Here is a 22101-nt window from a genome sequence, read left to right on the forward strand (position 1 = left end):
ATTCTGACAAGTAATGCTCATTTTCTGTACCCGGGAGCATGTAGAGGTTAATACTGGCTTTAATACAACTTTAAGTAGTCTATGATGTCAATTCTAGGCAAAACCAAATATATGTCCTTCTATTAAGATTAGGAATTGTATAGCCAGGTTATAGCTCTGCGAAGAGAAGGGACACAGAAGTTTAACGATATATAAGGTTAACACTTTTAAGATAAAGTATCTTTTGATTCTCTCTGACTGATTTGTGCAATCTTAAACTACAGTAAGTGGTAGATAATGCACATATAAATGGACAAGACATTTTATTACCTGCTTTTAAAAACAAAACAAGAATAACATCATCTTGTTTGTTCTGGAGGCTGCTAAAAATAGATAATTTTTTCTATTTTTTTTTCCTCCTGAATACTTGGAAAACCCATTGCAGATGCAGCAGCTTCTCGAAAGGGATGGGAAAAATATTTTCAGTGTATTAGACACATTGGCCACTCAATATCAGGCAGCTACTAAATTTCTGAATTCAGCCAATGGTTGTATGGCAAAAACAGGCCACTACGATTTAATCCAGATTTTTTTTGTGGATAATGAGGGAAACATTCTTTGTTTTTCCTTAATCCACCTACGATGTCCCATTCTCATCCAAAAATATGCTGCTTGTCCTCGTACCTGTAATACCTCTTCTACAGTTCAGTGCCCAAGACCACTTGGTAGAATTTGTCCCTGCCTGCAGTAGTAGCTCTTTGAAATCTGTGGGAAGTTGGGATCAAGCACCTGCAATGGGTTTTTGTTGGTGTTTTGGGGCTTTTCATAGTTTCCAGCATACTGGGAATGTTGGGGATTCTTCCTGCTGGAGGAGGATCAGGAGGAATAGCAGAAGGTGAGTGAAGAGAAGGTGAAGTTTGCATCCAAAGTGGTAGGTCGAGGTGAGGAGATGGTTTCTAGTGCTAACCCTTCTCAACCGAGAAGCTAAAGAAACGGGAGGGTCATTTTGTTCCCAGCAGCACGTTTGCCAAGCATTTGTTTTGCAGAAACGTGCAGCTGCTACCAAATCCAGGCTGAGAGTTGTTATAATACGGCTTTTTAGGGACAGCAATACTGTTGGCTGCTGGGCTCCAGCAAGTCTGGAACTGTACATCATTTCCAGGTGACTTTGCTGCAAGTTTATAAACCTGGTTGAGTAATGTAGCACTGTCTAGTCGTCTGCTGTAGCCTAAAATAACAGAAGGTGTGAATTGCTGCTCCACAGTAATGGTGGGTGCTCCCGCAGGTACTTTGCCAAGGTCACGCATGCTAAATAAACCAGCTTAAACAAAACCCTGTTGCGAGAATTCATGATTAACTGTAGTCTTTGCAGGATTTACTGGTTATAAACTAAGCGCCTGCTTTTATATATTTTTTTTTTCTTCCCCCCCCTAGTAACTAAGGCAGATGTGAACTTCAAGTCCAGTGAAACATTTTTTTGGCTCTTGCCTCTATTTACATGATTCAGGAGTTTGCAGTAGTTCCACAACAAATATAGCTTTGAACAGAAATAGCTATTCAAGTGCTATGCTTCTGGCAGTGCAGAAGAGATTAAGAGGGTCTAACAAAAAGGCTTGTAAATATTTTTGAGTTGGCTGCTTTTTGGTTGTGTCCATTCTCCCCCTCCCCCCCCCCCCCCCCCCCCAATAAACCAATAGCTGTAATGTATTTTGAAAAGTATGAAGTGGTATTCGTGCAGCAAGTTACGTAGACAGCATGTCTCAGTTGTCATGAAACAGTGCAAAACATGGTGCATGCTGAATAGTTTTACTTCAAAATAGGCTTTTTCTAGAACTGCAGCGGCTGTATTAATTTTTAAGAATTTATTTGGTTACATAAAGTTGTTTCTGAGGATTTTTCCTGACGTCTCTTCTTTTGAGAAGAGCTTATGCTTTTTAGAAGCAACATCAGACAGATGTGGGACAGAAGGGTGATGGCAAAATGAATTTAAGCAGGGCTGTATTTGAGTTGTTAGGACTTATGAATAGATTGAGGAGGATCTTTTTGTATATATTTTGACGCTTTGAAATCAGAAAGTATAAATGTTGCTTGCATGTTCTTATTTTGAATGAGACTTCATTCTGTATCATGTTTTTGATTTGTTATTTCTTTTATTTACATGTGACCCTAAGTTTAAGTAATTATTTTCCTCTTTCCCTTTCCCTGGTGTTCATAAACAGTTTCTGGCTAGAAACAAGGTGCAGATTTTTTTTTTACGGGGGTGGAGGGGGAATTGCCAGAACAGTCCCTGGAGATGCCAATTACCCAGTACTCCAGCCTTTAAATCAATACTAAATATTTCTTTGAAAGACTGCAGTTCATATAGATGTCATGAACTTAAAATAGAGTTTACAGCTGTTGGATGACGGGTGAAGAGATCCTCTAATCAAACTTGCACTGACCTACCCCAGCCATCCTGTGCCAGCTGCAGAGCAGACCCTGAGGTCTTCTGACATGACCCACAGCGTACACCCGAAGGTTGTAAGCACACAGAAACCACACCCGTCTTGGGAAATCCCTGAACTGGGAGCGGTTGGGATTTCGGAGAGGTACCTGGGGACAGAGGGACCTTATTGCTGGATGTGGCTGTACTGAGGATGCTGCTGGATCCCGTGGTAGTGTAGTAGCGCTACCTGATGGACTGCTGGCGTTTGCTTTCTCCAGGAGCCTTGGTTTGGGATTACCCCATGCCAGGAATGTTGTAGGTCGCATTGAATGGCCTAAGCAAGGAACTGAAGGCCATCTCTTCTGTAGTTGTCTGCAGTTGGGCAATTCCTCCAGTGAATGACTGTCATTTCTCTTGGCCTCAATTAGCAAGTTTGTAAACATCACTAATGCTTTCTTAGGTGGACATCTGGAGCTTATCCCACCTTCCTGTCTGTGCTGTGAATACACAAGGCAGCAAGACTGGTACGTCTGTCCTGCAATTGCAGATCGCAATTGCAGTGTAAATACGCAAATGGTAGGTAAAGTAACTTGTTGCTGAGTAAAGGCTTTTTTTCCCCCCAAGTTGTTCAGCCTGCACAGTAAAACAATCTTCTTTGCCCCAATAACTCTTCCACAAATAGCCAAAAATGTAGAAGAAATATGAGCAATGCTTGAGGACTCCAAAACTGAAGTTTGTTTAAACGGTGTGGATGCTGAGGAATTGGTTTCTTCTTTCTAACAAAGCAACTCTCCAGACTGTGAAGTTGCTGAAAGACACTCCCTGATCTGATCAGGTCCTGTAATGAACAGCTAGAGCTGTGGCTAGAGATTGAAGTGAAGGTTTGCATAATATCCATCCAAGATTATTTTAATGTTAGAGTTGTTGCAGTAAGGTGTTAAGGGTTGTCTGTTGCCCTTGCACATAGTATTCACTGTAATGAGCAAGTCCTACATGCTGATAACACAGACCCATCACATACCGAGCACCGAATTCACTTTGTGGTTTTCATGATGACTGTTTAGGATTCTTAGTCGTTTAAAGCAAATCTTCCATAAACACTTTCCCTTCTGCTCCTTAAGATCCTGTTTGCTCAGCATACCAGAGCGAGGATGTCATCTGCGCCAGATGAGGCTTTGAGCTGCCTCGTCGTCTTTGGAAAGCTTTGAATAGTGCTGTAACAGTGGAGTTCAGTAAGCAGAAAACCTCGGATGAGCGGAAGGGTTTAGGCTGGGAATTGCTGGGTCACTGTAAGCCTGGAGGAGCGCAGTGGCTTTTTGGCTGGGAGGGGCTCTGAGCGTGTGGATGACGGGTACCAGTTGTGAGCACAACACGGTCCAGTCTTGTTTGCTGCAGGGCTGCCTCTGTGAATAAACTTGCCATCTGACTGTAAGTGATAGATAATTTCCAAACCAAGATATGATGGAAAGGTGATGTGGAGTCAGATCTGGGCACTACGTTGTTGCAAAGTATCAAAAAGTGCGGTGATCATACGTCATCTTCCCTCTCAGCGACAGTGTTATCTTCTCTATTTACCCAGATAAAAGAAGGTAAATTCTATATTACAAAATCAAGAACTACAGAGGTTGTTAATGGAGTGTTATCTCCTCGATTTTTCTTTTATCACCTCTTGGTTGTTTTAGCTATCTGGCTTTTTGTTTTGCAGATATGTGTAGAGCTCTTTAGAGAGGGAAGTACCCATAGATGTGGTGTCTGAAAAATGGTTCAAAAAGCCTTTGACAAGGTGACTGGTCAGGCTTTCAAGTGAAAGACAAATCCACCTCATGCCTTTTTTTTTTCTTTCTTTTTTTTGTAGTATCTTCTCTAAGTTTGTGATGGCTTTGAAAGTTTGAGGAAGAGCACCAAACCACTATTGAGTAATGCAGTCAGCTACATTTTAAATTCCTTTAACTCTTCATAGAACATTTTTGGGAGCTTGAGGTATTTGTGTGTGTAGGTGTCTTCACCTGCCTGCTCCTTTTCTGCCTGAGGGATTCAGCCTGTTTTGAGCGGAGGTGAAACTAGGGAAACAGTGTGTACACCATCACATCGAGTCTTCGTACCGTTACAGATGCACGTCTAGCTCTTGTGAGATGCACCTCCAGTGGCTCCTAGGTGGAGATTCACCTAGGTTAACCTTGAATGTGAAGGAGTTATGTCCCAGGAAACAAATTTGTCTTGCACCCACCCTTTCCCTTCGTCTTTCTGGCGATAAAGATCGTGAGAAAACTGTGCCGTTACAGACAGCCCTTATCCACTCCTCTGATGGCATTAATGGCCTGATCACACCCCTTTTAATTAATGAATGGGAGAAGTGCTTTCAATGCCAGCCCGTGTCTTCTGTTTCTCCCAGACCTGCAGCGGGTTGTCTGTCCGCGGGACGGCGAGGGTGGTACAGCTGCCTGGGCGCGGGTCTGAGGATCACGCTCAGCCCTGTGGTAGTGCCGGGCATTTATCTGTGCTTGCTGCAGACCCACGCTTTGCTCCGGGCTGTGTCCATCAGGAGTTTGTGCAATACGCTCATGCAGGTGAGGCAAGATGTAGCGAGATGCTGACTCTGAACTTCTGGGCTGTTTTAGGAGTCCTTTCGTGATATCTGAAGACCTTGTGTGTGGCTGCCTCAACCCCCCCCCCCTTCTTTTCTCCTCGGTAGGTGCTGGATTGCACAGGTCTGCAGTGCCGGCAGGCGCCGGGCACCGCTGCCTGTGTTGCTGCTCCGTGGGGATTGGAGTTGCCAGGTCCTTATCTGGAGCCACCCCTAGAGACACAGCCAGCCGGGACACCGCTTGACTTTCACCCGAGGGTGCTCAGCAAAAGCCCTTGGACACAAGGCGGGGGGGGGGAAGATGGAAGCTGTTAGAGTTCAGACGCTCATGCCCTGCTCCCAGCTTCTGTCTGTAAGTGGCACTTTCCCGGAGCGACAGCACCGTGAGCAGATTGTGTGATTGATTTGTTGTGATGGAGGTTGTGTTCTGGGAGTTAAAAATACCATGTTTGGGAGCTGGCCACTGTCTTCTGCAGAGCTACAGGAGCTGAGATAATGATGGTGACTTTCGGAAGGGGAAGACTTACGAAATACTCCATGTTTAAAAAAAATTATAAATATATATACATATATATATCTCCTTCTGAAACGTCATGTCAGACACACATTTGGGCTAATGGAGGTTCAGTTTAGGCGTAAAGGTGCGTTATAGCGATTATTATATAGAAGTCTTTGAGGATATGCTCAGCTTGCAATTATTAATCTTCCTTTTAACAGGAAAGGTAGTAAAGGATTGTAAAACGTGACCTTTGCAGCTTCTAGATTGAACCTCTTTAGTTTTACCTTGTTCCTTAATCTGGTGGTGATCAAGCTTTCCAAGCTATACTGCAAGCTGTGTCCCCAAGTAAATGGGCATTCAAGCAGATCAACTTACCGCATTTTATTAAGTCAACACTCATGCAAAAGCCACCTCCAGAGCTTAATAATTATTTACTGAGTGCTCCTGGGTCATGAGAGAGGTTTTCATTAAGTTCAGAAAGCATTATGTTCAGCAGCTTGTGAAGGTGTGTTTTAAAGACAGGAAGAAAAATGGAAAACTACTAAATGGTGCACACTACTTAATTTAATCCTCAGCTAAGAATTTTTTTAAGTGTTTTGTTTGTGTGGTTTTTTGTTAGTGGTTGGGTTGTTTGTGTTGTTTTTTTTTTTTTAAGACAAGTGTAGCCACTGAATTAATTCGATTTGTAATTCAACCCTTAACTCCTGGGTAGTAGATCTGCATGGTGGATGTTTGAGGGTTTTTTGTCTTTTTTTTTTTTTCCTCCTTCCCCCTGCCGACCAGGTACACACAATGCATTCGGGTAGATGGATGGACGCCCGTTGGGTTGCGGGTTGTTCTACGGGTGCAGCCCGCGGGGTAGGGTAAGTGGCACTGCTGCAGGAGAGCAGCTCTAAGCTGGTGCAGGTCAGGATAAGAAAGCTCTGAAGGACAGAAAAATGTTTACCTTGATAGAGCAAATGTAACAGCAGGCAGCGTCTCTCTTTAAACATGTAACCTTCAAACATGGAGACCTTTCATATGGAGGCCTGAAACATAGTCCTTGCTTTATTATACAGGCTGATAAAGGTCTCCACACCGTTTATGTAATTGCTCTGTCCTTGGCAAGAAAGGACGTACAAGGGTGCCAACTGTTGGGTTTTTTTAACATTGATACTTCAAGCAGCGCCAGCCAGTTGGCGTGGTGAGTTGAGCATCGCTGTAACCCACAATCAATTATTAAATTTTAGGAATGAAGTACAAAGTGCTCCAGGGAAAATGCCCTAGTAGTTTTCTTGTACTTAGAATCCCTTGCTTTAGCTGAAGATAGGGGAGAAGAGATTGTATAGGGGGCTTTTTTGTTATTTGTGGGTTTTTTTTGTTTTGGGGTTTGGGTTTTTGGGGGGTAATCTTGTCTCCCTCTTGCATTTATTTTTTTTTTTCTTTTGGTATCCTTCCATTTTCTGTCACCCCTCTCTGTGCAAGCAGCGATGCTGGCTGGCAGGTTAGATGCTGCTAGAAGTGTTGTTGCTTCAGCCACATATATAGTACTGGCAACAAAAAGTTTCTTGAGGTTTTACTGCTTGGTAGAGAGACTGAAAACAGAATCTGGACAAATAAACTTCAGTTTTGAGGAAAAACTAGTGGTCATTGAACAGGAGGGGTGTTGGAAGGGGAGCTGTGCGGTGGTGTCTTCTGGTAATGTCTTCTGGAGGTCAGGCCAAGTATTTGAGTTGTAACATTGGCAACCTCTCATCTGCTTGCTTTAAAGATCAAGATAGTTTTATGCTAATGTCAGATACTTCAAATGTGGATGCCTTTCTTTTCTCTATAAATAATTATGAATGGGATAAGGGTAAGACATGAAACACAAAGCATTTAAATCCCATGTTATTTCTCACCTCTAACCTCTGAGATCTGGTGCAGCTCAGTGGATTTCTTGAGGTGCTAAATCTGCTTTTCTTGGCTGATTTCTCTGTGGACTAACCCATTAACAAACAGTTGGCATGCACGGAGGAGAGCAACAGCCTCCCTCTTGTGTGCCATTTCTCTGCTTAGAGCAGGGTAGATGATCCTGCCCAGAGCAAGTGGTTTTGAAAGCTCTTTTTTTTTTTTTTTTTTAATGCATTTGATTTGATTCTTGTTCATCTCTGTTTGAGGAAGCTTTGCGTTTGAGGAGTTGGTCTGTTTTTTAACTTTTGTAATTTGTCTGAGAAACCTTACATTGGAGGCTTTTCTTTTTCCTTTAAAAAAAATTAATAAATTCTAAAACAGTAATTAAAAAGCAAAGCTGAGTTCAATAAATAATTTTTTCCAGTTCAAAATCTCCGGAGAAGTTTCTTAGCGAATACATAGCTAATGCAAAATAATGTTTGTAAACCAGACAACTCATATAAATAATGCGTGTGAACCAGAGAACTTGTTTGATCAATTTATAAGAATCTGAAAACAAAACCGACCAACAAAAGACCAGTTTGTCTTTTTGCCCAAGGAGGCAGAGATAAAATAATCAGTACACATCTGGGAAGGTAGATTAGGCTCTGAAAGGTATGGGCTCTGTAATCTCTTGAGTTGATGGCAACAAAATCAAACTTGATTTTAATCTGGTCAGTTGCCTTTTATTATGCAACGGCCATCTGCATTATAACTTATGTATGCAGTAACTAACATTTCCCAGGCATCTGTGCAAAAGATATGTAATTTAAACTTATTTAATAAAATGTTATCACTTCATGATTAATTGGATTGGCACATGACACTCATAACTAATAACTCTCAGTCTGTATTACACTATATTTACTAGACTGCTAATGGATAACTGGTTTAATCATATGTCAATTAAAAGGATGAGTCGGTTTCATTTATTGCAATTAAATGGTATCCATAAACCGTGTTTGCAGGAAGTATCTAAATCGCATCGTGTATCAGTTGTGTGAGTGTGTGGGCTCTGTTAGCAACTCTACATAATCCAGGGGTGAATCAGTTCATGTATGAGAGTTTTGAATCCACGTGTCCAGGTTCTGGGTCGTACTGCAGCACATGGCACCGTGCTCGATCATGGGAGAAGATCTGCCTGTGCAGCAGCACGTAAAGGTCAAGAAGCTTTAAAAATATGAATTTGCAAAACACTCTTGATGAAGCCTTTGACATAACAAGTTTTTAATTGCTTTTTTGATTGGAAAACTGAGTTTCTGACAAACCTTTTCCTGTTTGCTCTCCGGAGGGTATATGGTGATGAAACCCAAACCATCTTCCATTCCACCTCGGAGCTTTGCGCAGAGCGTCCTGCAGTTGAGAAGAGGAGCAGACGCAGTGGGGAGGGGAAGCTAGGCGGGAGGACGGTCCGTGTTGTGCATAGGACAGGCTTAGAGGATGAGATACCAAAGTTTCAAACAGTTTTCCACATTTGATCAGTGCCACTCCTGGTGAGTGGAGAGAGTGCTGGTGTGGTGAGACTGCCCTGCCCGCGGGAGCAGCTTTACAGCCCCCAGGGGATGAAGAACGGGAAATCTGCATGGCAGGTCCTGTGTTTGTCCAGTTTTCCTTCGCAGTGCTTGTGACAGGAGCATCTGGTCAGGCAGGCAGGTGTTGTGCAGCAGCTTTTATCCCAGATAAAAGCATTATTTGAACTCAAATGCGTTGACAGCAGTAGCTGCGGTCTGGCAGCACGTTGCTGCCGGCGCTGCCTGCGTCCAGGGCTTGTGCGCCTCTATACTGCGTAAAATTATAACGTGCACAAATCAGAGAACGATGTGTCTGCTGAGCTCGCGGCTCTGTTGTAGCTATGCTGGTTTCTGGCTTCTCCTTTGAAATGAGGATGAACAAGACAGTCAGTAATCTCCCCTCAAGCTCTTTCTTCCCCCTAATCTGGCCACCAAAATCTGATGTTCTGGGTGTGGATAAGATCAGACTCTTCTTCCCCTTGCTGGTGTCTGCTCTTCTTTTGATACTTGTTTAAAAAGTACATTGCCCAACCTTGCAGTACCTACCTAATTACATCTAAGCCATTTTTTCCAGTGAATAACTAGAATATTGAGCAGAATTACAAAAGAAATAAAACCTAGAAGAGTTTCTGTCCTTTGGGGAAGAATTTGACGGAACACCATTTTCTGGGATTATTGTTTCTTTTAAAGACACAATATTTGAAGCTTTTGTTGACCACTTTTTATCAACAGTAGACCCCTGAATCGCCTGCAGGAAGCTGTAAGGACAGTTGTTGAGTTGCTGGTGTGAGCAGGTACAGTAACTGCGTGAGCAAGATGAGGTTCCCTGGCAGGGGCTCTTTGAAGTGCCGTGGAAATAATTTCTCCTTCCTTCTCCTTCGCATTCCCCCAAACTTTAGTATATGGGAAGGTGGTTCTGAGATGGTTTTCAGCACACTTGGCTTTGGTAGGCGGAGAAACAGTTCAAAATGAAAGAAGGTGGGAGGAACTGCTAGGTTAGCAATTTTGCAGCATTAGGTATCTATAAAAAATGCCTGTAGCACACGAAGGAGAATCCTTCTTAGTGCGATACAAAATAAGCTTTTCCTCAACATGAGGAGAATGAATCCTTCCTTAAAAGCAGCATTTGAGTGCCTCTTTTTTCTCATCTATTACAGTGGTCTCCAAAGTGGGGTGTGCAGTATTATTGGTGGGCAGGAAGAAAATATTAGCGCTTCAGTAATACATGTAATTAATTAATAATAAAAACATACATATATTGGGGTGCATGCTCAAACATTTTTTTTCCTGGTAGCAGTGCGTGATCAAAAAAAATTGGGAGACCACTGTCTCTATAACTACCTTGGTGATGGAAATAAAGCATGTCCTTGGTTTGGAAATGGTGCGAGTGGTTCAGATGTGCAGCCAGGAAACACACTGCTGGGTTTAGATGTGAGAATTGCTTCACCCTTAATTGAAAGGGTGGTGTTTTTTACAAGTATCACAGTCAATGACTTGTCTTGAGCAGCTAATTAGTGCGATTATTCCACAGCTGCATTAGTTTCACCACAAAGGTTTTCTCTTGTTTTATCAAAAGGATCAGTGTCTCTGTGAATGTTTCAACCTGACAGGTCTTAAATAGCAAGATGGTCCCCTCCCTCCCTGCCCCCAAAATGTGTGCTCTGGAAAAGCAGAGTTTGATCTCTCGGGGGAGTAAGTGTGGGTTCTCCTTTTTCGTTTCTACTCTGAACTGTTTTCAACATCAGTCCTAAACAAAGCCAGAAAACTTCTAGCAGCGCTGCCTCCGGTTGGCCAAGCACAAGCTTTTGGTGCCCGCAGCCTCCAGGGGAGACCTGGAAGGAATGCTGGCTCCTGGACCCCTTTGCAAGCTGTCCCGTCAGCATCCTGCAGGTAGCACCTAAACACTGGAGCCAGAGGTGGGGTTTGCAGGAGCAGTCTCCTAGGGTGGGAGGGTTACTGCTGGCTTCCCCAGGCACGGCCCTGCATCATGATAGACTAATGAGCCCTTTCCTTCCATGGGCTGACGGCAATCAGCTGCAGCAGTCAGAATCAGAAACCAAATATCCTGAATTATATGCACTGTAGCTCTTTCTTATATGGAGTCATGTATTCTTACCCACTTCCAACATCCTTCCCTTGAAGGATGTGCAGCTTGGTGTTTACGTACCCTAATTGTTCTGCCTTATGCTACAGAAATGTCTTATAAATGGATTTTAGTTCTGAGGGCTAACCTTCTGAAGCAACCCATCATTTTGTATCCCTGCAGTCCGTAGTAAAGTCCCATGGTTTGTCCCATGCTGTCTGGTAGGAAGCTCTGCTTGCCAAGGGCTTAGAAATAGTTCTTAGGTGGTGAAGCAGTGCAGTGTGCTAGCTCAGGGCCAGCCTGATAGGCTTTATAAAGTGGGACTGAATAAAGCCGTTGTTGTTTATTCTGCCTGTTCTTGCATCTCACTGCGCTCGGAAGATGCTGTTAGGTCTGAAGTGGGAGTTGGGTTTGGTTTTTTTGGGGTCTGGTTTCTAGCTATGAAGAGTGTCACCACCAGCAAGTCCAACCCCGAGGTAGTATTTTGCAGAAAATAACTGAACTTTGTTATGTTGTGCTTTCATGGGAGAGGTAGATTTATTTTATCTGTTTATTTTTGAGCTAGATCATTAGACCTGGATTATTATCTATACCTATCATTAGACTTGATACAGCCCTTTATTACTTTTTTAAAAAAGGAATATGAGTGCCTGCTGCTATCTATAAAAGCATTTGTTTTTCTCGTGGATGCTTGCTGTAATAATTGAAACAGCAAATAGCTCTTTACAGCTGGATATTGGCGTTTGGAAATGGTTAGCTGTAGTCAAGTTAAGGCAGCCTAATGTGGCTGCTGAGTACCTGAAGTAGGTCGGCTGCGAATTCCTCCTCGCGTGGTGCAGCGTATCCTCACCCATCCCACCCCACGTTCCGGTGTCATTCTGCAAGCTCTGACCGCTGGAGCCGTGATCCCACTTGTGGAAGCTGAGCCGTCTCTCTCTGGTCTTCCCACAGCAATTCCGAGCATCCTGGCGCTTCCAAGCCTCCCTTAAGCTCCTCCAGCATGACCTCACGAATCCTGCTACGACAGCAGCTCATGCGTGAGCAGATGCAGGAGCAGGAGCGTCGGGAGCAGCAGCAGAAGCAGCAAGCAGCCCAGTTCATGCAGCAGCGAGTACCCGTCAGCCAGACACCTGCCATCAACGTCAGCGTCCCCACCAGCCTGCCCCCTGCCACCCAGGTACCCATGGAGGTCCTCAAGGTACGCCAGTGTCTCTGCTTTTCTGTTTAGGAGCTCTCGCTCATCTAAACGCCCTTTGTTTAACAGGGACATGGTTATAGGGTTTTTTGGCAATGAAATTTTGCAAATAAGCTGTGCTCTGGCTTGATTTGCAGCTTATTTTGGTGTCCTGGTAGCGAAGAATGGGAAACCTTTCTTGAAAAGTTTGTGTGACTTTTGTTTTCTTTAAACTTTGAGATCTCGGGAGGGAGGTTTTGTTACAAAACTAATGTTTCCGTCATTTTCCCTTTGGAAAACACTTCTCCGTCTTTCTAGTACTTAGTTATTTTCAAAAAGAAGAAATGATTAATAGATTTTCAAATCAATATTTTGTTTTTTAAAAGAAAACAATGAAATTTTTGTAAAATGGAGTCAAAATTCATTACAAAAGAGCTCTTCAGAAAGCCTTAATCTGAAATACGGGTGAGTTTCCAGCCTCTTGCAACGAGCCTTCGTAATCCTTTTTTTGCTTAAATGACTTGTTTGCTATTAGTAGCTTTGGATTCCTTGTCCTACTGGAAACTGTAGGAGCTTGTTAGTATCCCTCTGTCAAAGGGGATGTAGCTTGCTAATTACTTGAGGGAAAAACGTGAGCAGCTATGAGAAAAGAGATAATTTCATGCACAGGGTAAGTCCAAGTAGAGTAAAGCAATGTGAAATGTGTGAGTAAAAGAATGCGAAACGTTTGGAGAAATTTGCTGACATTATTTCATGAAAATAAAATTTTGATTAGTTTTGAAGAGCCTCTCTATTTGCTCTGCATTATTGCTAAATCTTTTTATGTCTGATGTTTAGTAACCGCTTTCAATCAGCAAGTGTGTTCTTACCAGATAAGTTATTTGAGCTTGGTTACAATATGCTTGTAGTTTGCTCATCGCTGTTATATGTCAATGAAACGTATTCAAAGATTTAGTTTTAAAATAGACTTGTAGGCTCAGGATTTCGAGGCACTCCGTGTGACGGGTTTATGGAGGAAAGGTAGGGTGCTCTTACTTATTGAATCTGCATTATGGTATTGTGTTGACAGTGCCAAAGCTAATACTTTATTGGGGCGCTAGAGTCATACTCAAGTATGGTCTACGATCTAGGAGCAAAAAGGTGACAGTTGAATTTTGAGGGGGAAAAAATTTTTTTTACTTATACATTTCCATTAAAAATTAAATATGATAAACTTTTGAGCGTATGTGCATATAGTAAGGAGTCTGAAATTGACTGGGAAGAACTATTTTGTCTAACGTTTGTGCATTACGCACAATGTTTGTGTATAAAAATTTGTTAAACTTGTTTCCAGGTTATGACACCATAGTTATAATGCAGATCCAGCAGATGTGTAGGTGCTATGAAATAGGGTGGGGTTTTTTTTGTAATGCACTTAGTTAAATAAGCATATGTTAGATTTTTACATCCTTTCATCCTAATATGTTATGATGTGAATTCTAGGGTTTTTTTTAAACCGCTCTGAAAAGCTGTAGGAAAGTGTTTATTTTCTGATCATATTTTACCGTTAGCAAAGGAGTGCAACGTCTTGAAGCATTAGCAGTTGCCTATATTGTTCGTTTTACAATTGCCTCTTTATATGAGAGAGGAGGGGAGGCAGCCCTTTATTTCTGAAGGACAAACTACAGAAGACACTGCAGCCAAGAGGTGATGCTCGCTTATTACAAATAGGGCTGCTAGGAACTGGCTTGTCATAGGATTTGCATGCAGATCTGTACCTGCTGGAGCATTGCTAGGGAACTTCAGGTGAAGGACTTGAACCTGAATCCTTGTCCTCCGGGACTGCAAAAGAAGTATCTGTTCCCCGCTCCCTCCTGATGGAGGAGAGTCTCCTGGAAAGAGGGAGGGCATCTCCTCTGCAGTCACCTTTGGCCCAAACGGCAGCGTGCATGACCCTGTAGAGCAAAAAATTGAGAATGTATGCTTAACTGGCTTGTGAATTGAAAGTAGTACCTGGCCACAAGTGCCTTTTGGTGACAGAATTGTGCATTGAAGGTGATGGCTGTGTATATGTGAGCTACCTACTGGAACAAAACGATGCCTGTCTTCTCATCACTCGCATTTACATAAGTAACAGTCAAAATTAGCAAAATGAGGTCCTCTTAATCTCTCTTTGTGCATGAGAGAACAGAAACTGCTTTGCATAGTTGTGCAGCCTGTGTTTTTGGTGGGTGAAAGCAGCTAAAGAATCATCCTTATATCCTTGCTGATAAAAGTGGACCAGTTCTGTACAAAATACCAGGCTTGAAGTCATGATCTTGCTGCAAATTTACCACTGATGCTTCAGTGAGAGTAGGATTTCACTGAAAGATCCATATAATTTTGTTTTGGTTTTTTAAATAGGTTATTTGGCTCAAAAGATGAGATTAACAATAAATGAGGATCTTCCTGGTGCCAATATGCTGACAGCCAGCTCTGCCTGCAGTAACGCTGTACGAGTGACATCATTTCCCTGCAGCTGCTTTTTATACTTCAGTTGTTCTTTAGCTGTAGACAAATTTTCCATATGAGCTGTACAGAAGTTTTAATTAGATAAATAGGGAACTAAGTTGGTAACTTTATTATCCAAATGGTCTGGATTTAGTGACCTTAAAGAATGAGATAGACAAAAAGGGGATTTTTACACTTTCAGAAATGTCAATTTGCAAGGCAACTTTCTTTGAGAGATCTCTTAGAATATTACTTCACGAGCAAATAAAACCAAATGTAGTAGCTGGTTTTGTTGGGGTTTTTGTTTGTTTTGGAACTTAGCATCAGAAAACCCCACTCCAAACCTATTGAATTTGTCAATGTTTTGTGTTTTTATTTATATTGCGTGACTTGCCCTTTCTCCCATATCTCACACTGCGAGGAGGAGAATAATACTTGCATGTCTGAGGATGGTAGTTTGGAATGACTAGTTTAAAAAGAAGCCAAAGGCGTTACTGAGCTTGCATTTTATATTTGTTTTCAAGATGTTTAGGATGTTCATTTAGAAACAATACAAAAAGAAAGAGAAATACATACAAATCTATGTCACATTGCATAGGAATCTCCAAATTACTGAATGTGCTATGTTCAAGGCCATATGAATAAATAGAATTTAATTTTCTTGAGTAATGACTTCTTATTGCATCACTTCTCTGCCAAGTAATGTAGCTTGGCAAGGTAGGAAATGACTTGTTGGAATTAATTTTTGTGTTGCTTTGTGCAGCCTAATTAAGAGATGGCCTAGGAGTAGCTCTAATGCATTTGAAACAGTATCTCTTTGAATCTAACAGCAAAAGGAAGATTTGTTTTTTCAGTTATCCTTCTGCGGAGCTGATGTTAGCTTCACAGACATACAATCTGGTTTATCTTTAAGCACCTTCTCATCCATCTCCTGTTGGTAGTTGAGGACAAATGCTACAGAGAGATGTCACAAGAGGTTGGTTGCTTCTGCTGCAGTTCAACTTCTTGCTCTGCCTTGGAAATAGGAGCATATAACTTAAAATGTTGATCGTTGGAGTGGTTCTAAGCCCTGTCAATGTTGGATCAGGATCCGTTCCTGAGGTACAAAGTAAGTTTGTATTTTTATTTAAGAGTTAACTTCTTTCAAAGAATTCATCGTAAGACGTCTTCAGTGGGTTGTATTATGGAGTAGCTTCTTCCATACCAGTGTATTTTAGTTCTGTATACTTAATTGGTATTAAGAAGCTGTTCTTTTTGTTGTCGTCGTTGATTGCAGTTACTCTCTTGTCTGGTAGGAGTCCTTATCTGTTGGAACAGAAGCACTGCTGCAGATCTCAACTTTAGTACTCCAGAGCTGATCTCTGGGAACTGGTTGCTGCATTTCTGTAAGCAGGGTTAGCCCAGGACTTGAGGAGGTCGTGCATCAGGTCCCTGCCTGTAGTCACTGAGACCTGATGATAGGTTAGTCCTTTTGCTCCTCAGTCATCCATTCGCAAAATATTACTGCTATTAATCCCATATCTTGTGGAGTTAAATTTGTTACAGGTGGTGAAATCCTTGGCTATTAGAAATTGAGAGAATACGCTCTTGGTTTGTAGTGAAGCTGGTCTGTTACTCAGCTTCCCCGTAGCTGTCTTGGACTTCATTTGTTACTCTCTTCCTGCTTGGTATGACGGAATTAGCTTTTCTTCTGTAGTCCTAGCAGCTGTCTGTTGACACTTATTTAGGGAGCATCTCCTGCTGATGTGATACAGTTGCTGGCTTCTGCTTTTCGTGTCTTGTGCCCCCCCTCGCCTGCTCCCAGCCCCCTTTCCTACAAAGCAACTTGCAGGATTCTTGTAGAGTGATCTCCCGCCTGCCAAGCTGCGGGCAGCAGCAGGACAACTCCCTGCCTTTCTGACAGGCAGTGATACCCTAGCCTCATCTGTAGGATACTTTTCAATCTTCTGTGTCAGTCCAGGCAGCTGATTTTAGGATTTTTTGTTGTTGTTCAGCAGGCAGAAACGCTGACTTGTATGACCAGAGTTTTATGTAATGTTCCTCTGGCTCCTTCACCGAAGCTGCACTGTAGCAGTACGGGTATGGGGCTCACTACCCTTTACATGCTTTTAAGAGACACAGAAGGAAAAGGGTTTTCCTTCATCTAAAACATCTAAAAGATCCAGGGTAAAAAAACCTAAGGAATCACTCTAAAGGCTGAAATTACCAGCCATTGTGCTTTATTCTCACAAGCAAAGCTTGCAAGATCCTCTACTTGTTTTTTTGGGTTAGTCTTTGAGAAGTTCTGCTGATAGAATTAGGCAGACCTGAGATGTTGATTGAGGCTTGCCTTTCAGGATTGCGTGTGCGCGCGCGCTCTCCCCCCCCCTCCCCCCCCCCCCCCCGCACTTGTCTTAAAGTAGTCTTATGGACAGAAGTCTTCTGGACTGGTCCAGAAAGTAAACTTACTGCAGCAATTCAGAGAAGTGGGCTGGTAGAGGAGTGGCGACTCAACAGTTTGCTCATTGAGAGACATTACAAAAATTGAATTGTAGCTATGCTGTGCAGCTTGTATTGTTTTGCCTGATTTCTGGATAAAGTTTACTGTTCAGAACAAGCATAACACAATCCGCTAAGTACTTTGGACCTGCCTGCCCAAAACGCAATGTGGCATTGCAGAACCTGCGACTGGCGTGAGCAGGCTTATATCCTCCATGGGAGAACATGCACTGGAGCATCCTCAGGAGTCAGGAAAGGAGGCTCAGGGCCAGCTTTGGCCCACAGAATTGCCAATCAGTTCCTTTGAAAACATTACCAATTCTTGCAGAACTGAAAACGTTACCGGTGGGCAGCTGACATCCAGCCCTCTGCGTGTCTCACTAAGCAGATGGAAGGTGGAAAACTGAGGGTGAACACTTCTTCCCTCTGCCCCTCCGTGTTATTTGTTGGTGTTCCTCAGTTGGTGCATGGATGCGACACTTGTGCTGTCGTGTTTTTAATGTGATGGCACCGGGCCACAGCACAAGGGTTGATGGAAGCCTAAACTGGATGTGTTGTGGTGAAATGGTGTGGTCCCTCTCCCAGTCTGTCCTTGCTGCTGCATGCTAACGCTCCCGAGGATGCGGTTGGTTTACCTCCCCTTCCTCCTGAGTGTTGTCACACCAAGTGAATAGCACAGTAAGAAATCTGCTGGGCTTCTGATGCCTCTCTTCCTCCCTCTTTGCTTGCCATTGGGGATTTAAGAATGTAACTCCCATTTGGCACAGGTGCTGAGATAGGAGAGCCACATCGGATGCTGCTGCAAAGTACAGCCTCGAGGGCTGGGGTGGGAACCCGCAGTGGGTGTCTGCTGCATGGACTGGCGTGTTCCTGCAGTGGTGCAGATGTCTTTTTGGATGCTGCACAAATGCTTTGTGGGTAATGAGATATAAACAGGTCTCCTGACCAGCGGATGATATACCAGGTCCCTTTCAGGATGCTAACGTCCCCTTTATCCTTGTTTCTGGAGAGCGAGCAAACAGTTGCCTTGCTCCAGGGGATCTGGACAAGGCGGGTCCTGCTGTGTTGATCTGCAGAGTGAGATCTCTCCTCTCTGTGCTCCTGCATAGCATCTGCTCTTGGTAACGGGGCAGTTCACCCCAAAATGTGACCTGTATATAAAAACATATGTATGGAAATATAGGCTACAAAAACATTTTTTATATTTGTTATTAACAGATTGTTAATAGTGTGTTTGCATACAATAATTTTTATAATATGCTGGACACTTAAAAATTTCTCTGCCACTAAGGACCCCACTTAAGATTCCCTCTGCCGCACTGCCTAGGTTGGTGTCTTCATGGTAGATGTTAACTGCTCTTTTGGTGCTAGAAATACAGCTCTTTACTGCCACGTCTTGTCATTGTGGCCTTTGTTCTTTCACCTGGGGTCCTAAACAAGCTGAAACCTCTTATTTTCAAAGCCTAGAACCAGATACTGTTTATTGGATTTCCGTTCTTGCTTTATTATTCCAAGAGCTTTTGCCCATCTCATGACAGTACCGTGGGCTGATCACTGCTGATACTAGAGCGGGTCCATTTGTCTCTTCCTTAATGCTGTCCCATTGCTGTAGTTCATGCTCATCTTTCCCCTTACAGCAACTTTTTCCGAGTTGACAGAGTGCAGCGCTGCAGCCGCGCTGCTTGGAAGGGTGTAGGCGACCAGGCTGGCCTCTTGCCTTCACCCTCGTGTCATTGTTCATTCAGATTTTAAATGCGCCACCACGATAAGCTCTTTGCATCAGATACCCTGTATTTCTTCGTTTTTGAAATGCCAAGCATGCCTCCTGAGTGATGTTAATGACTATGGACATATATCAAAAAAATACCTCCTCCTAGTCCTTTCCCAGTGTGCTTATTACAAAGAGTGACCTGTGGTGGTAATGCAGTCCTGCCTAGCAGGGAAGGCTGTGCAGTTAGCAAGAGTATTCTTGGTGTAATAATTACCATAAAACTTCATTGTATAGAGGACTTAACTCACGGTTCTGAAGAACAGGAACAATGGGATGTCAAGATAAATGCGTGGTAGCATCTGCTACAGCAAATGTGTGTTTGTGGACACGCTTATCTGATTAAAAGCTAATTTAATCTAACCTGACAATGGTAGATAGTAGTGTGTGCCAGTATGTATGTAAGCATGGCGTGTATTTGCAATTGAGAACTTAGAAAGTGATTTGCCAGACCGAGTCTTGGTGAACTACAGATAGAACATTTAAACTAAGGTTACTTACGCTCAGTGACTCTGGTATACATAACTTAAACCTACAGCAAATTCTTCATAAAGAAAAACTTGCATTTAACTACAGAACTGCCTTGTCTCCTAAGCCTTCACATAAGTAAAAGTATCTCTCAGGCCTTAAATCTTTTGCTTGCTTAGTGGGTTGAAAGCTGTTCCAAAACAAGCACTGGTGCTAGGTGTCTGTAGTTAGTAATAGCGGTAAAATGTAAACTCTTGCTTAACACCTAGGTTATTAGACATTAAAAATGCATGGAATTCAAGGGGGCAACATGCTTCTGTGTACAAGTATCTGACTGCTTGACTGCTAGTGCAAAGCACTGCTTTCACCCTTCATCCCAGATGTCCTTTTCCTATGGATGCAAATACATGTGTTGCCCAGCTCTTGAGAGAAATGCTGTTGCTGATGAAGATGTCTGATCTTTCCATCTTGGCTCTTCAGCTGTGGTCACTGTGACATAAAATACAGCTCCCAAAGTGGAGGGACAAACTGTGCTGCTACTGAATTATGCTGCTGGAGGGGGCCAGGGTATTTCCTGGGCAAATGATACTGTGAGCAGGGTGCACAGGTAACTGGGAGAGCGGGAAGGTAGCTGAGAAACTGCTCCTTATCGTAGAGCTGTTGTCCTGCAAGTTCACAGTAGTTTCCTGGTAGTTCGAAATAACATGTTTGACACGGAGGAAATAAGGATATATTCGCACAAAACGATACAGGCATCTGGAGGTCTGAGCTCTGATCTCCTTTTAGAAGGTTCTTGGTGCTGTATACCCTAGTTGGTGGTCTTGAGGATTTACTGTCTTCCTGCTGGCATGGTAACATCCAAAGTTTAGGAGAGCTTGCTAAGTTTGTTCTGTTAACAGCTTCAGAGCACTTTCCGCCCCCCCCCCCCCCCCCCAGCCCCCATAGTCTAGCCGTCTTATCTGATGGCTGAGTTACCAGACCTTGGGAAAATGGTGGTTCACCACGTGTCAGTGGCTGTTTCAGAGCTGCAGAAGATGAGTTAATCTTCCCAATGATTTGTAGGTGCCCATAGTTGTGGGTATTAAAAGCATTGCTGAGGCTCTGCAGCCCACCAGCTAGCAGATTTTAACAGCTTGTATTGAGCCCTTTTCCAGTCAACGTTAATTTAAAAACCACCTTATTCCACTTTCCTGGTTGAGCCAAGGACGTATGAAGAGGGTCAGTGCATCGTTGCAGTTGTGCTTGTTGCTTCCACAGCTTAATTCGGCAGAAAATAGTGCCCGGAGCCACACGCGGTGCTGGAGAGTGGGGGGGGTTGGGTAGAGGTCTAGGGAGGCCTCTGCTGACACCTTTGATAGATGTTAAATTTTAAATGTGAAAATGTAGATCTGCTTAAAGTAATCTTTCGGTATTATGTGTACTCGCAAATATTTCAGTTCTTCAGCTAGTTTGGCAGCATTATTCTCCGAGACGCTGAACCTGTGTAGTGAATGAATTCAAAGTGACAAGCTGGAGACATTCCTGCCATTCAAGAGAGGCTTAAGGAATTTCTTATTGGCTAAGTTACAAATATGTAGCATTTTGCCCAGCACTGCATGGCAATTTCAACCTGCCTGACCGTGACAAGATTAGCACTTTTCCTCCCCCTCCCCAGCAGTAATTTTTTTTTTTTTAAATTAGATTAAGAAGTACCAGGCAGAGATGCAAAAGCTTGAAAGAGTAAAAACCAGCCTTACCTTGAATGATTCTGTCTGTCATTGGATTGGTTCCTTAATTAGCCCCATGTCCTTTAACCTCTTGAGAAATAAGTAAGGGATAAATTTGGGGATAAAGACAAAGACGCCCGGAGATTTACCACACACCGCTAGGTAATTCATCAAGGAATGTTGGTAATTAGCCCTGCCTCTTTCCTTTCTGGCTCATTTAATAAAACTGGTTGATTTAAAATAATGCCTGCTGGTTCATTATCAACTACTTTAAGAGCCAAGTTATGAACTTGAAACAAAAAACAGTATTGTGTTGTCTGTAAAGGACCTGGTGAGTGTGTTTTGTTTTGTTTTTTTTTAAAAAAAGAAATTATTCAGTCCTGTCATCTGTCTCCCCAACTTGATAATTAAATATTACTTTGCGTTTGGATTATTGCTTGGCTTATTTGGATTATTTATTTCTAGTGTCTACTACTGAGAGGTAGAGAGGAGGAAAAAAAATCCAAGTTCTTGAAGAGGTACATGTCAGATTGTGTTAAGAAAGCATGGCCTGATGGAATTCAGCTGAATACAGACTTTACAATAGTAGTAGTTGTCTAGTTGAGGAAATAGGTAACTGCTTTAACCCTTTATCTCTCGGAAATGAGAGCCAGCTTCATGTCTTGTTCTTTGAGCAAAATGATCCATTTTAATAACGCATCTCTTCAGTGCTTGTAGTGGAAATTGTCCCTGAATTGAGGACAGAACGCATCTGGTTTGTATTTGCTTAGGAAAATATTCATGCAGCGTTCTTTCTTTTTCTTTATAGATAGGAATAGCGTTACTCAGAAGTTAAATGAGAGGATCAGGCTAGATCTGGATCAATACACTGCTGCCTTTGCACTCTTCTGGGAGAATATCTCTGTATGGCAGCATCCAGTTTGAATTTGTTACATCAACAGTTGCTGGCCAGCGGATCTGGTTAGGTCTGTCTGTCTGACTTACAGTAATAGTAGCTTAACTCTTTAAATCTTCCTTTAATAATTAATGTCAGACTCAGATTGCAA

General features: G+C 42.7%; 1 protein-coding gene across 5 annotated transcripts in view; it reads left to right on the plus strand.

Annotated features, from left to right (window-relative positions):
* MITF (melanocyte inducing transcription factor) overlaps positions 1-22101 on the plus strand; it is a 111821-nt gene that overhangs the window by 48704 nt on the left and 41016 nt on the right. For 4 of the 5 annotated variants that reach the window (XM_076346634.1, XM_076346635.1, XM_076346636.1 and 1 more), the window contains exon 2: positions 11944-12190. In XM_076346634.1, coding sequence (XP_076202749.1) covers positions 11944-12190 — 247 coding nt within the window. Of the gene's footprint in view, positions 1-5283; positions 5341-11943; positions 12191-22101 lie in introns of those variants that run through there. The other variant, XM_076346639.1, reaches the window with a different exon arrangement.

The sequence above is a fragment of the Aptenodytes patagonicus genome, chromosome 8, assembly GCF_965638725.1.
Source record: "Aptenodytes patagonicus chromosome 8, bAptPat1.pri.cur, whole genome shotgun sequence".
NCBI lineage: Eukaryota > Metazoa > Chordata > Aves > Sphenisciformes > Spheniscidae > Aptenodytes > Aptenodytes patagonicus.